Source organism: Cannabis sativa, chromosome 1, assembly GCF_029168945.1.
Source record: "Cannabis sativa cultivar Pink pepper isolate KNU-18-1 chromosome 1, ASM2916894v1, whole genome shotgun sequence".
Lineage (NCBI taxonomy): Eukaryota > Viridiplantae > Streptophyta > Magnoliopsida > Rosales > Cannabaceae > Cannabis > Cannabis sativa.
The window spans coordinates 21,474,593-21,490,386 of NC_083601.1; the positions used below are offsets into that span (position 1 = coordinate 21,474,593).

General features: G+C 25.3%; 1 protein-coding gene across 1 annotated transcript; it reads right to left on the minus strand.

The window, feature by feature from the left end:
* Positions 1-266: 266 nt before the first annotated feature.
* Positions 267-1,992, minus strand: LOC115706470 (FCS-Like Zinc finger 13). The gene is made up of 2 exons (XM_030634127.2): positions 1,188-1,992; positions 267-1,070 (listed from the first exon to the last, which is right to left on the minus strand). Exons 1-2 carry the CDS (start codon positions 1,772-1,774, stop codon positions 893-895), a joined length of 765 nt encoding a protein of 254 aa, XP_030489987.2. The 5' UTR covers positions 1,775-1,992; the 3' UTR covers positions 267-892.
* Positions 1,993-15,794: the final 13,802 nt, after the last annotated feature.

A 15,794-nucleotide genomic window follows, 5' to 3' on the forward strand; every position in this document is an offset into this window, starting at 1 on the left:
AGTAATGTGGAATCTTCACACGAATTTTTGACGTCGTGCATGTTTGAATTGGTTTTCTAGAGCGCAAAAAAAACTACCCACTACCCACCAATTTCGAGCTCTTAGCATTTCTCATTAACAAGTCTATTTTGCAACGTCGAGCCAATATTTTTCTCCATAAAAATCATTAAATGTTTTTTTGATTAATAAAATCATTGAAAATTATTATCTACATCTATACAAATGTTTTTCTTTTTCTTTTCTGAAAAGAACGCGAGTAAGATACATAAAAAGCTAGACCAGACCCTCTTCTATTTCAACTTAAATTTCACATCGAAAAATGGTAATTGGTGTTAAGTGCAGTGCTGTCAAACATGGCCCCATTGTGGACAAAAGCGAAACGTCTTTGTCGACCTATAAGTGCTCTGTTTCTTGTTCATACGATTTACCTGCTACCCTTTATTTTTGGATACAATAAAACTCAACCAAATTACCTAAACAATCTACTGATATATAAACGACAAAAAACCAAAAGGGTAGCAATAGTTTACTATTTTGCTTCGATAGCTCGAACTTTTAGCTTTCTGGTCCATAACGTGGTCGTTTTCCGATCAACACCAGACTCAGTTCATTTCTGTTTTTTAACCATTGATGCCATAAACCAGTAGAAATAAAGACTCCTTTTCATAACAGATGTAATATATTAATTTCTTTTTATTAACAAAAAGGGCAAGTAATTCTCATTACAGTGCAAAATTTTCTTATCTCTCTCGTTTTTTTTTTAGTTTTTCTTTGGTAGGATTTAGTTAGCCGCATAAAGCTGATTGATTCTCGTATTATGTTTATACAATATTGTAACCGGTTTAGAAAGTGACTAAAGTTCATAATGGCCTTTTGGTTTCCTCTTCTTCTACTAAATGGCAACGATACCAGTTGAGAAGATTTCGCCTTTGCCATAAGACGATGATGATGATGATGAAGCTGATACATCAACACCTCTTCTGGCCTCTGATCTGCACTGTTTTTCTTTCCTTTCATCACTCAAAATTTGACTTGCACGACACTCTGGACTACAAAACGCTTTCTCTCCTCTGTTAAAAACCCAAAGAGAATAATAAATCAGTTGAGCTCATATTCAATCAATTTTCTTACTATTATCACTATAAGATTTTAGAATATGAATTTGGTTTGTATTGTTAGTTCTTTACCTGTACATATATATGTCCTTGCCGTGGAGTGTTTTCCGGCACAAATGACAACAACTGAGAAAATCCGAGGTGGGAAATGAACAAAATTCTTCACCGGAGATCGCTGACGGCGAATCAAAAATACCCTTTTGGTTACTACACCGACCCAGATCGATTTTCAGGTGATTTTTTCTTCCATATTCAACACCATCGTAATAGACTTTGGTAAACGTTTTGTCATTCGGTAACCGACAAGTGACGTAAGTGTAACTCTCTTCGTCTAATTCTTCGCAAGCTCTGAACTTGTCCCCGTTACTGACTATATTCACCGGAATTGGATTCGACCGATTTAAATTCAAGCTGCAAATCGCGTACTTGGCTGGAAAATCTCTTCCACTGTCGACGGAGGATTTTTCCAAAGCAGCTACAATTCCCAACCCAACTCCGCCAAGATCGTAGTTTTTCAAACCACGAGGAGATTGCATCTTGAGATCTAATGGGCTTCTTGGACTAGTCCCGATTTCAATGGAGCCGGCGCGGTGGCCGGGAACAAGAAGCTCGGAAAGTTTTCCGATCATTGGTCTAGCTCTTTTGGTCAAGTTAACCATATAAATTGAACGGAAAAAAACCAATTAAGAAGAAATGGAATTGGGAATGAGAAAGAAAACGTTTTGTGTTTATATTTTCTTTTTGTTACTCTGAAATGGGTTTTAAGGGTCTTAAAGCTTTGTGAGTCTAATTTATGATGAAGTGAAAGAGTGGGTGGGATTTAAGCCCATGGTTTGTTTTTGCTTTGGAATTATATGAGTCATGATTTGTTCAAGTTAGACCAATTAATCATTTAATTGCTTTTTCTTTTCTCAAAAAAAAAAAATACTATTTTCTTTTTGCAATAAAATTATTTTAAAGAGGTCAGTTATCAAATGGGGCCCATCTTGATATAAAATAAAGTTGTCCATTTGTAATGATTGGGACCCATTCTCGGGATCTGGCCCACCACGGGTCTTGTTCGGCGACAATAAAGATTCCTTTTAGGAATTTGGACCGTTAGACCATTTACACGTGTTAATCATCCAAGGGTCAGTAGTTTTAGTAGCAATTATTGCTAAACCACTGAGAGGACCTATGTAAGCCCACTAAAACTGGGTGAGGCCCACTAATTTTGTGTTTGATAACGACTCGGCCTGCCCTCAAATGTGGGTCTCTGTACTCTCCCTCTCTAACTTATTGTACTGGACTTCTTTTTCTCAAAATTACAGAAACACCCTTTTACCTTTTTTCTTTGAAAGTGAAAGCCATTACAGAAACATCCTTTTACCTCTTTTCTCTTTTTTCATTTTTCTTTCACTTTTCAAAAAAGAAAAAGAAAATAATAATAATAAATTCACTTCACGTTTATGTCTTTATTACACTTTTTTCTTTGCTCCATCTTTTTTTTCCTAAGAAAGAATAAAAAGAAAAAACAATGCAAAATTGCTCCATGTTCCCCAAATTTAAAAATTTACAGGAAATATAATGTAGTTTCTTTCGAAAATTTATAATTTCAATTACTTCCATCTATAATTAATGTAAAATTTATATATTTTTCTAAATAACTATTATTATAATTCGGGGAACCTTTTTTAACAAAAAAAATAAAAAAATCAGAGGGCAAATTTATATAAGGGTATAGGCTATGTTGAAGGAAAAAAAATCACATTTATACAGAATTTTATTTAAATTATTGTATAAAATATAGATTTTACATATACCCTAAGTATCTACCATACATCTATCAAAAATAAAAAAGTATATAACTTTTTTGTAGAAAAAATAATAATACTAATTTTCTCTACATTTCTATAGACTATAAATAAATTTACAGAAAAAAAAGTATATGAGTAATTTGTGGTGTAACTACTAAAATTTAATTTTTATTTTTAAGTAAATTTTTAAATATTTTACGGTCATAATACTTAAAAATTACATTTTTAGAATTTCTCGTCATTTTTTATTGGTATATTTAAATTAATTAAATGACCTAAAAATCATAGACTATCATCACATGGCTATTAACTTGACTCTTAATGGCTAAGTACTTACAAAAATTATAAAAAATATTATTTAAATATTATTACCGTTAAAAATATAATTTAAATATTTATTCATAATTAAAATTAGACTTAAAATAGTCATAATACAAATTATTTTCAATAATATTATTTTTATATAATTATAGTTTTTGTATAGTTATTGGCTTGAGACTTTGTGTGAGGGACTCGGGTCTTGTCTCAATTATGGAAGACCATTATGACTTGATTAAGCTTTTGAGCATATAATTACTTCTATGTATTCTATATATATATATATTACCATTTTTGTTAATAGAATAATCCACTTTAATGTTCAAAGATTATATTTCTATTCCTATCTTATGATTTTATGTTATGTTACAATTTAACTTTATTTTTTTAGTAGTGGAGCATCTCGGAATAAAAACATAGACAATTCATTTAGAGATGAATTTCCACTAAACAAATAACTTTATATTAAAGAAAAGCCAATATTGGAACCACTCAAGAAAACCTATATTGCGTATGAATTAATAATTTCAGTTTGCACTAACTTATCTATAAAAGATTTGATACAAATATTCATGTATCTATTAAAAATAAATTAAACAAAGAGATCATGATGGTAGTATTTTTTTTATTAATATTTGTGAGTAGACCATAAAATATTATAATTTAATGTGTGATTTAATTTCTAATATTTATGTTACATTAAATTATAATATAATTTTTTTTTTTGAATGTAGCGCAAATTTAAATTTACTATACATATATATATATTTTTTTTTTATCTTATATTAATGTGTTTACATAGCATAAAAATTTTTATTTTTAATATTGCAATTACTCATTATACATATTTTTTTAAAAAAATATCTTTCTATTATCATATTTGTTATTATTATTTAAAAGAAAAATAAAAAGTGTATGATATTTTAAAAATTATTAAATTAAAAATATTAAGGTTTTAAATTAAAATAATAATTTATACTATTTTTGAATATTATTAATTTTTTTTTATAAATATCACTTAAATTAAATATTTTTAATAAAAAATAATTTTATTTGTTAAATAATATAAAAAAAATTAATTATATAATTAAAATAAAAATTAAAAATATAATTAAATATAAATGTATTTTACTTAATATTAAGAGAGTATATATGTATATATTTTATTCTCTCTAATAAATAATTATTTCTCTTTCAAGATGTCATGACTCATGATAGATATGTTCTTATTAGGGATAATTGTGTCATTTCCATAGTAGCAAAGCCAGGTGGTCCAAACTCCAAGAAGAATGATACTTTGATAAAAGTGTCATCAAAACAATGAGCCAGGTTCGGATTACTACTAAAAAGACAAGAAAATTCCGGGCCCACATCACGTGGAAATGGGACACGTGCGAAACAACCATTCGCAGCTTCATTGTAAGCCACGTGCTTCAGAATTGGGCCGAAGTTAGAGCTTGCCCAGTGACAAGGACCTCAGTCCACAGAGTACACTGTAGCTGGGCTGGGTCATTGGCCCATAAGATGGGGAAATTTCAATTATTAATATATTAATGTTAAGGATAATAACAACCAAATTTTTTATATTATTTATTTTGTAACATTTAATTTTTTTTTATTTAAAATTATTTAGTGTTTAATATTTTACTGTTGAAGATTTGACACAGTTCACCTCTTATTGTTTGATAAAAAGACACATAGCAGCATCACATTCCCTCAAATAATTCTGATTAAATAATTATTAACATATATTTTAATGTGTTAAATAATTTAAAAATCAACAAAGAAAATCATTAAAAATAAAAAAATAAACAAAAAATATCTTAAAATCATGAAAAAATTAGAAGAAAATCAATAAATTAAAATTTTAAATATAAGCTCTGAAATTATATTTGTTTTAATTTTTTATTTTGATATTGTATTTTTTTGTTTTACTTATAAACATTTGATGATTTTTAAATTATTTAATATCCTAAAATACATTTTAATTTATTTTTAATAATTTTTAAATTAGAATTATTTTTGAGTCAGTATGATGCTAACATGTGTTTTTTTAGTCAAAATTAATACTAAACAGGATTAAATTTTACAAAATAAATTATTCATAGAGTTTATTATTATTATTATTTTTATTGACAGAATAAACTATTAAATAAAATTACTAAATGTACTTTTTAAATCTAACATTACTATAATTTTCAAGTTTAGTAAAAACTTCTCAATCCATTTTCATTTAAAAAATATATCTTAGTTTTTTTACTTAATATTTTATTTTGTTTATAAAAAATATTTTATTTTTCATTGTATTGAATCTTTATAAATATATTATAATTATAATATATATATATTTTTTTTGAAACAATAATATTTATTATTAGAACAATACAATGATACAATTTTCTCATTATGTAAGTATAAAAGTACGTGTATTTATTAGACTTTTGTTTTTTAAAAAATTATTTTTCTCAAATGTATAGTTAAGAACCTTCATATATATAAATATATATATTTTATTTAAATAATTTTCTCAAATCATCCTTAATAATTTATTGAGGTGCACATTTGTTAAGAAAAAAGAATATATAATGTAAAACGAAATATAATAAACATGTAGAATATTTTTAATTTGATGTATATGTATGTGTCATCTATACCCAAATTATATATATACATATATTTTAGTCTCTTTATTATTGTACATATAATAAATTATATATATAAGTACACCTCCCTTTATTATATAGTATTATTATACATATATTTTTTTTTTATTCTTATTAAAAAAAAAAAAAGAAACTAATCCCTAAATTTGAAGTGTGGAGATGTCGACACACCCTCTCCTACTCTTTTTATTTTCTATTTTAAAAGTGACCCCATGGATTAACTTATTAAGTGAGCTAATCAATCAATGTTTGATTGGGTTATTCTATAATTTCTCACTAGGTCCCATTCACCTCTACCCCAATTATTCCCCATTAAATATAATTTTATTTTCTTAATATATATCCTTTTGTTATGATTTAACTTTAATTGGTGTTTGCCCATAATAATTAGACGTGGTTCATAATACCCCACAGATGAGATATATATAATATAGTTTTTATTTTTGAAAATTAATTTACCATTGATAGTAATTTTCAAAATGCAATCATATGCTATAAATTAAACCTAAGCAAAATGAGATTAACGTATGAGTGAAACTTTTCTTCTTTTTACACAGCTTTTAAAATAATCACCTACATTAATGAAGTTTGTTTTCTTTATAAAACTAACCCACCATTTGTATGTACTTATCAATAAAATAGTAAATTTTTGTTTCTTTTCTTTTTTTGTCATTGGAGGAAATAAGTAACTTAAAGAATGTAGATATTTTGTTTCAAAAAAAAAAAATGTAGATATTTTTCGTTTTTAAAATAATAATTGGAAGGAAATTAAAAAAAAAAATCTAAAGAAACAGTATTATACATTGTTCCTATACATATTCATAAGATATTTTAATTGTTTAAATTTATTGGTACATTTATTTCGTATTTAATTTATGGATTTATAGTCATACATTTGTTTGGTTTTTTTTAATAAATTATGAAATTTTATTAATGGCAATTAAGATAAAGAATATATTCTGTTTTATCTACTACTCAGAAAATATAACAGTAGAAAGTGTTACATGTTCATTTAACCTTGTAGCTTCAGCAACCAACTATTGTCTAAGATACAAAATTACACTAACAATCCTTTCAATTGCAGAGAACTTATTATTACTGACTACTAAAAATAATTTGATGGTGAGACATTGAACAATAATTAAAAAAACCAACAACAAAACAAACCACTAAAACACTCAAAATTATGTTACAGAGACAAGACTAAAATACTCAAAATCATATAATGGAGACAAGACTAATTGCAGTAGCTAAAATAAAGAATTTAGTAAAATTACACCTTCAACAAATGAGGTAAATAGTGAGCTAAAATAACTCATAGCTATTTCTTTAGCTATATGTAGCTTAATAAATAGTGGTGAGCTAAAAATATTATATATTATTTTATCTTTCTCTCTCATTTTTTTTTTTAATTATTTCACTATTTTTTTTGTCTTTTTTTTTAATTTAATTGATAAAATATATGTAAAATATAATATTTAAATAACAGAAAAAAAAAATTATAAAGAAATTGATGTATGGTGTAATGTAAATTTGTAAATCTTGTGAGACAAAATAAAAATAAAATAAAATTTTAGTAATGTATTTTAAAAAGTAAAGTAGAAATGTTATCGACAACTTTTTAAACAATTTATGCAGTATGTATTTTTTTTTTTTTTTTGATGAATGTGTAGGAGTAAGTTTCGCGAACGAATATAATACCACCCTGAGAATTCACTATTAGCCAATTACTGTCTTTATTGTAATTTTAGAAGAAAGGCCCCAAATAAAAACTCCCAAGAAATAGGCTTAAAGGAAAAGGATGAGAAGTTTTATTGATCAACAAGCTCATTGAGAAAGATGAATACAATGTGATACTTTGACTACTATATTTTGTTAATAACTTTCCATAAGGACTATTTATTTATTTAACCAAAAGATGAGTCACCATATAGTTGATTTAGAACAATAAATAAACTAGCGCAATAAAAAGTTGAAAAATTATGTCTAAAATAAAATTATGTTTTAACATTATGTGTAAAATTATTTATTCATTTATAATTTGGAATTTAAATTTATTCTCACGCACTTTTTTAGCTTTTATATGTCATTTTTTTTTGTAAGGATGTATATTTCACATTTAATAGAATTCAAATGTAATTATTTTCCCATTCACAAAAATTTCTCATATTCTCCTACTCCCTTTTTATTTTCATCGAACACTAATATTATTGATTAAAACTCCAATTTAATAAACTCTCGAATTTCCAAGTATAATTATTTTTTCTCCCTTTCCATATTTTTTTTGTTATTTTTTCTGAATATTTATATAAAGTTCTCTTTTAAAATTTATATATATATATTTTAAAAGGGATTAAAATTTATAGTTCTATAGAGGAAAAAGTCCCTTTAAAATCATCAGATTAGCCACTCTTATGTCTTATTGTCATACAATTAAGAATTCATATATTATATAGAGAAATTCAGGAGGACCACTCTATTGATCACTACAACTAACATCACAATCAACCATAATCATACAAAACAATATAATTTTATATTTTCTTATTATAACATCTTTTTATACGTAATACACTGTACCTTATTAAATAAATGTTTAAATTTCAACCAACCACTCTATGTTCAACAATTGTTGCTTTCCACATTAAAATAACAAGTGTTGCTTTTGAAATAACCCTACTTAATTTTTCTTCCTTTCTTTCTACAGAGATATTAAAATAGAATTGCCTTTCGTCTATGTAATGAAATAATTGACTTTTTCTTTATTAATTTATTTTATTTATTTTTATTCATTGATTTAAAAATTAACAATATATAGAAAGACATGATGAATAAGTAGCTCTTAATATTTTATCTAATATATATTAAATGCAATATTGTTGAAAAACTCAAATCAAATCCATATTTTTATACTAATGTATATGTCTACTTCTATACTTAGCAAATTTATTATTATGTTGAGATTGATTGATATAGACAAATATTATAAATTTATAAGGAAAATTTTGAGTTGAGTTGGTGTGGGATAGCTAACTAAACTTAATAAAACACTTGAGACCATCTTCGAATTCATTGAGATGGTAGGCCAAGCGCACATTATTGACAAAGAAAAGTATTTTTAAGTACTTGTAACTTATATAGGGTGTGTTGTGTACAAAATTATTTTTGAATATTTTTTAAATATAGAAATTGAAATATATTTTTTTTTTTACAAAAATTAAAATCTATTTTGCTTTAGGCAAAAAATAAAAATATGTTTTTTTTTTTTTATTATTTTACATCGTAGCAGGGGCGGAAACACTTTAAAGGGTGAGATGGTCCTCGCCCCTCCAAAATTTTTGAAGATAATGAATTTATAATATATATATATGTATAGTTATTTTTTAATTAACTATTATAAACATATATATATATTTGGATATATAATAAAATGAGATTATATATCTATTCTATATAAAGTGTGCCTATATAACCGAATTCTTGGTTTATGAGAAATTCGTGGGAGACTTTTTATTTATATTAAAAATAAAATGATTTATTATTAAAAATAAAATAATTTATGAGAAATTCATGTGTCACTTTTTATTTATATTAAAAATAAAATAATTTATTATTAAAAATAAAATAGTTTATGAGAAATTCATGGATCACTTTTTATTTATATATAATAAAATAAATAAAATAAATCCCATTAAATCTAAAAAAAATACAATTGAGTTTTTGTTGTTGTACATTTATGATTTTTCTCTTCTTCTTCTCTTCTTCTCTTCTAGAATTACCATTTTCCTATAAAAACACTCACTAAAAGAAAAAGTTATATTTTAGCACATACAGTATAACTAAGAAGTCATAAAATTTATAATTTTGTCTTCTGTTAAATAAAAATAATAGCAACTTGAAGCATTATTATAATTATGCTGCTTTGTACATGCTGCGACAAAAAGGAATGTCAATCTTATTAATTTTTCCATGTTCTAGCTATTAATGCAAACCAGAAAAAGAAAAACATTTACTAAAACCCACCAAAACTTATCATAATTAAACTTGAGGCATTAGATGCAAAAAAAAAAAAAAACAAATCAGAGAGTACATTACAACACTGTTTTTGATCACGTGCTCATAAATTAGAAGCACAATTAAATATATTAGCGAAATAGTGACTAACATCCAAATTTCAGAGTTGATGTAGAACTTTAGAAGCACAATTAAAGTTTTATATTTACTTTATAAAACTTTTGTTTTAATATCTTACTATTATTAACACCATTTAATTTGGATGTAGAAAAAATATTTTTGGATTGAGGCGGCAATAAAAATAATTGATACTGTCCAGAGTTTTTATACATGTTATGTGACGCATGTCATAAAAAAATAGATTTATACAATCGCAATGAAAAAATTATATATGACAAGCCATCATGCAGCCAGGATGGATTTCTTACACCACGGTATATTACAAAAAACATATGATGTTATTGAAATTAAGTTAAAATAATAATAAGAAAAAGATACTAACAATCTTATTATGCATATTTTACAGTGCTATAGCATATGTTGAACTTGATGACAATACAAAGAGCCTATCTGCTGTCATGTTCGCAGATATTGTGGAAAAAATATTTTCGTGTACTGCTGCCCAACTAATGAAATATACCGCAAAGGTGTAATTTTAAAAAAAATAAAATAGTTTTACATCCCTTTCATAAATTGATTTTTTTAATTAAATAAGCTATGCACACCATGTCTAATCATTTTAAATGAAAATACATCACGATTTGTAGGAACACCGCCGCTTTGTCGACACTACCATATTTAATTTATCAATGAAAAAATGGACAATCCAGATATATGCGGACCCGGCTAGAATGAAAAGTGCAAAATACAAAAATTACACTATTGTCTCTATCGAAGCAAATGAAGATTGAAATCCACCAATGACTATTATTAGTTTTCTTATCTACAATTTTTAGACAAAATGCTATCTTCAATTATCAACAATTTAGAGATTGATTTTTAATTTTCTTTATATCTTACACCCATTTAAGTAATGTTTCTTTAAGTATTAGAACATCACCCTTTAATTTATTTTTGGATTAACTTAAGAACATATTTAAATCATCAAGTTTTCTTAAACACTAAATATATTACATTCGGTATTCACTTTTAATTGACAACATTATAAACTATAATATTTAAATACACATAATAATAATCTCACCTAATAACTAATAATATTTTTTCTTTAATTTTTAATTGTATCATTTTCAAATAACATTAAAAAAAACTAGCATAAAATTTAGTATACGTGCCTCGCACGTAATTTTTGCTAGTATACAAATACACACGTATATTTAGCAACTTAGTTACTACCTTTGAATGTGATGAAAGTATATTTATGGAAATATAAGATAAATACTAGTGTTTCTTTATTTAAATATAATTACAAAATAACTTTTTTCATTTTTTTTATAATTATGGACATTGTACATATTTAAAACCACTTGTAAATTTTTAAAAAAATCTTAAATATTCTACAATACTAAAAATAAAGTTTAAACAACTCATGATTACCACACATATAAGAGAAAAAAATATGAGTACAACAAAATATTTTAATCTTTTTTTATCCAAATTATTTTCATGATTACGTAGGTTGTATTTATTTAGAGTCATCTATAAACTCTTACAACAATTTGAATTGTTTACAGTGCTAAAAATAAGGTTAAAAAAATTTGTTGCACGCATGATTATTTTTTTTTTAATTTGTTTGGTAAATAATTGTTTGAATTTTATTTTTTGGCACTATAAATTATTCAGAATTTTTTAAAAAATTACAAGTAATACGAGAAAACTACAAAGTACGCGATCATGAAAAAAAATAGACTAAAAAACTTTCTTAGATGTCAAAACGAATTTTTTAGCTAGAGGTGTACTATAAATTTTTTCAAATAAAAATTAATAGTTGGCCCCCATAGTAATTAGGTCCTGGCTCCGCCCCTGCATCGGAGCACCATCACTATAGATAAGAATAGAAAGTATGGATGGTGAAGTTAGAAGAGAAAAAAAATAGTATAATGGGTATGAATAAAAATTATGCCTATTTTTTTTTTTTAATTTCAGTACGCTTGCGTTCAAAAAATTAATATACACCAAATATATACATATAGATTCAAATTTCCTATTTACAACACTACTTTTATCTCGTAGTTGTATGTATGTCTTTTAAATTTTTATACCTATTTCATTTTAGCATATGTATTGGTTCTTTTCATGGGGTATATTGAGAAATACCTCTTTTATTTATCAATTAACCAAAACTACCTCTAATTTTATATTTAATTGAAACATACCTCTTTTTATATGTATTGTACCTAAAATACCCTGATATAAGGGAGTCACATGGAGAGTATATTGATGTGACATGGGTAAAATCGGTAAAGTGTTTAGAAAAAGAGGTAAAAAATGATAGGTTTTAAAAAAGAGGGTAAAAATAAAAGAGAATAATATAAAAAAAGTATAGAGTATAATTTCATCTCTTTTCATTTGGTATTTGCACAACAAAGTCTTTAAATCAGCCCATTTCAGTATAAAAAGAAGTCTTTGTTTTTAGTTTTTCTATCTTGTTTTAATAAATGATGAAATTTTATTAATAGCAATTAATTAAAAAAAAATAGTCTCAATTCAATTTGGACATCTTCTCCGTTGGAAACATGATCATGAGGATTATAATTAAAAAAAAAAAAACTAATTAATTAACCGTCTAATTCTCAGATCGTTTGACAAAAAAACTAAAAATAAAATCAAATTAAAAAGATTACAACATCACAGTTAAATTCAAGAACACATAATATATTCAGTTTCATCTACCACTTAGAAGACACAATATTAGAAACTGTTGTAGTAGATTCATTCAACCTCGCAACTTGAGCATTCAATACTATTGTGCAAGGTACATAACTGTACTACTAACAATTCTTTCAGTCGCAAAGAAATTATTAATCTCAACCACTTACAGTAATTTGATAACGAGTCATCGAAGAACAAAGAATATCACAAACTAAACAATACCATGTCATAAAGACAATACTAAAACACTCAAAATTATGTCACAAGGACAAGACTAATCGTAGTAGTGAAAATTGAATCGCAATATTAAAACACCCAAGCTGCACCTATGCCTATGAAAGGCTAGCGGGCCTGGCCGAAAAAAAAAAATAATAACCTCATATAGCTATAAATTTAGGAACAAGAAACCCTAATTTTTTAAAGGTTTTTTTATTTTATTTTTACACTTCAAAACAATTTTTTTTTTTCATTTTTACGAAAAAATTACATAGCAATCAACAGAGCAACATAAATCCCAAACAAAATCAACATTGCAATGTACATAAAAACCACAGAGCAACCCAAACTGTAATTTTGGCAAAAAAAAAAAAATTAAAAATAGTATATAGGATAATTCTCCCATTTTCAATTAGCCTATTTTAAACTGCTTTTAGTTATCCAAAATTAAAAAAAAAATTACCAGTATTAAGAAACGAGATTTCATATTGGGATTTTTTCAAAAAAATGGGAAAATATAGTAGAGTTTTACTTTTTTATGACATAAATAAATAATACACAAAAATATAGGATTAAAAATAATTAAAGTTTAAAATATGGGGAAAAAATAATAAATGAATTTGATAAAACTTGTAATAATAAGGTTCGCTGGAAAAGTCATTGGGAAAATCACCAGCGGTGGAAAACTTGTTGGTGTCAGAAAAGATACCGGAAAAGTTAGTGTCACAGGAAAAGTTATCGGAAAAGTCACTAAAAAAGTCACTATCGCCAGAAAAGTCATCGTCGCCGAAAAAAGTCACTGAAAAAATCACCAGAAGTAAATATCTTAGATATAAACAAAAATAATACTGGTTCTATAACAAAATAAATAAAAATAAATAATTTAAATCGGTTATAACATAATTATAACTAGTTTTGTAACATAATGAATAAAAACAAATAACACAAAATAACTCAAATCAGTTATAATTAAAATAGAACCGGTTCTATAACAGTGTTATAATGAATAAAAATAAATAACACGAAATAACTCAAGGCGGTTATAACTAAAATAAAACTGATTATATAGCATAATGAATACAAACAAGTAACACGCAATAACTCAAACCGATTACAATTAAAAAATAAAGAATAAATTAGTTCCTAAAATACGGAAACATAAATAAAAAACAAAACTAGTTCTATAACAAAATACCTCATAAAACCGATTATAATTTCTTTTAAAAAATAGGAATCAATTCTAAAAAACATTGAGGCATAAATATGAAAAGAACCAGTTCCATAACAAAATAAATAAACACAAATAATAACACACAATAACCCAAATATAATATAAAGAAACTGGTTATATTTATCAAATATTTAAAAATTTGAGACAAAAAAATTAATTCCGTAAAGCAACTAATATAAAAATTCACACACAAAAACCAGTTAAATAAAATAACTTAAACAAAAACATTCATTCAACATGCTCCAACCCACCAAATAATTACACCCATACCATATCTACACAAAAAATACTCATTCATTATGTTATATAACCGTAACTATTTTAGTTATAACTGGTTTGAGTTATTTCGTATTATTTGTTTTTATTCATTATAATAGTGTTATAGAACTGATTCTATTTTAATTATAACTGGTTTGAGTTATTTTAAGTTATTTGTTTTTATTCATTATGTGATAGACCGATTATATTTCAATTATAGTTGGTTTGAATTATTTTGTATTATTTATTTTTATTCGTTATGTTATAGAACCGGTTCTATTTTTATTTATATCTGAGATATCTATTTCTGATGACTTTTCTAGCGACACTAACTGTTTCAACGACTTTTCCGGCACTAGTGACTTTTTCAGCACCGGTAACTTTTTTGGCGTTTTTTTCGGCGCCAGTAACTTTTCTGACAAAACTTATTATTGTTTTAAAAATAAAGGATTTCCATTTTTTTTACAAAAATATGCATAAAAAATCCCATACAAATATATAAAAAAAAAAAACCATAATCTCATTGTATTATTGATCTGTGCCATAAAAAAAAGTAAACTTTTATAATTTTCTCCTAATTTATACTTTCATATTTGCATCAAATTATGAGAGTTGAATCTGTGATTGCAGCCCACTTGATAAAAAAACAGGTGGGCCATATGTAAATGTTTGAATAAAGCCAATACGCTGTTTGAAAATTTTACAATACACGTACGGAACAAGAATAAAAAATAAGAAACATTGTTGCTCAAATTTCAGTAGATTTTTCCTTTCAAAAAAGAAAATTCAGTAGTTTTTTTTTTTTTTTTTTCTTCTAAGGACAAATAGAAGAGAATTAAACATCAGAAAATAAAAATGAAGCAAGTTGAACATTGTCCCCAGTCACATCCTTGTCTACCACTCTCTCAGAGAAAACTAGGGGTGTTCATCCGATCCAATCCGCACTTTTTTAGTCAAACAACATCCAATCCGCACTAAGTGCGGATTTTATATTTTGGATCCAATCCGATCCGCATAAGAGTTTAAATCCAATCCAATCCAATCCGCAATAGTGCGGATTGGATCGGTTACTTTAGATATCAATTATTTTTTTAATAATAAATTAATTAATATTTCATAAAAAAAAAATTAAATAAAGACTATTGTTTCTTAATCTCCAATAATAATCTATTTCCATCTTTATATATACAAATTAAACCAATATACATATATATATCAATATATATATACTTATCTTTAGATTTACACTAAAATATATATGTATATAATTACTAAAATAAATAAGCTATTATATATATATTTAAACTTTTGTGTGTACGTGTTTATGTGAATAAGAATTATTTTTCTTGTA

Excerpts from the sequence above, each read along its gene's own strand:
- LOC115706470 (XM_030634127.2), bottom strand. The coding sequence starts at position 1,774 with ATGGTTAACTTGACCAAAAGAGCTAGACCAATGATCGGAAAACTTTCC. Across the intron at positions 1,071-1,187 it reads AAGGACATATATATGTACAG|AGGAGAGAAAGCGTTTTGTA; the intron begins GTAAAGAACTAA and ends GGTTTTTAACAG.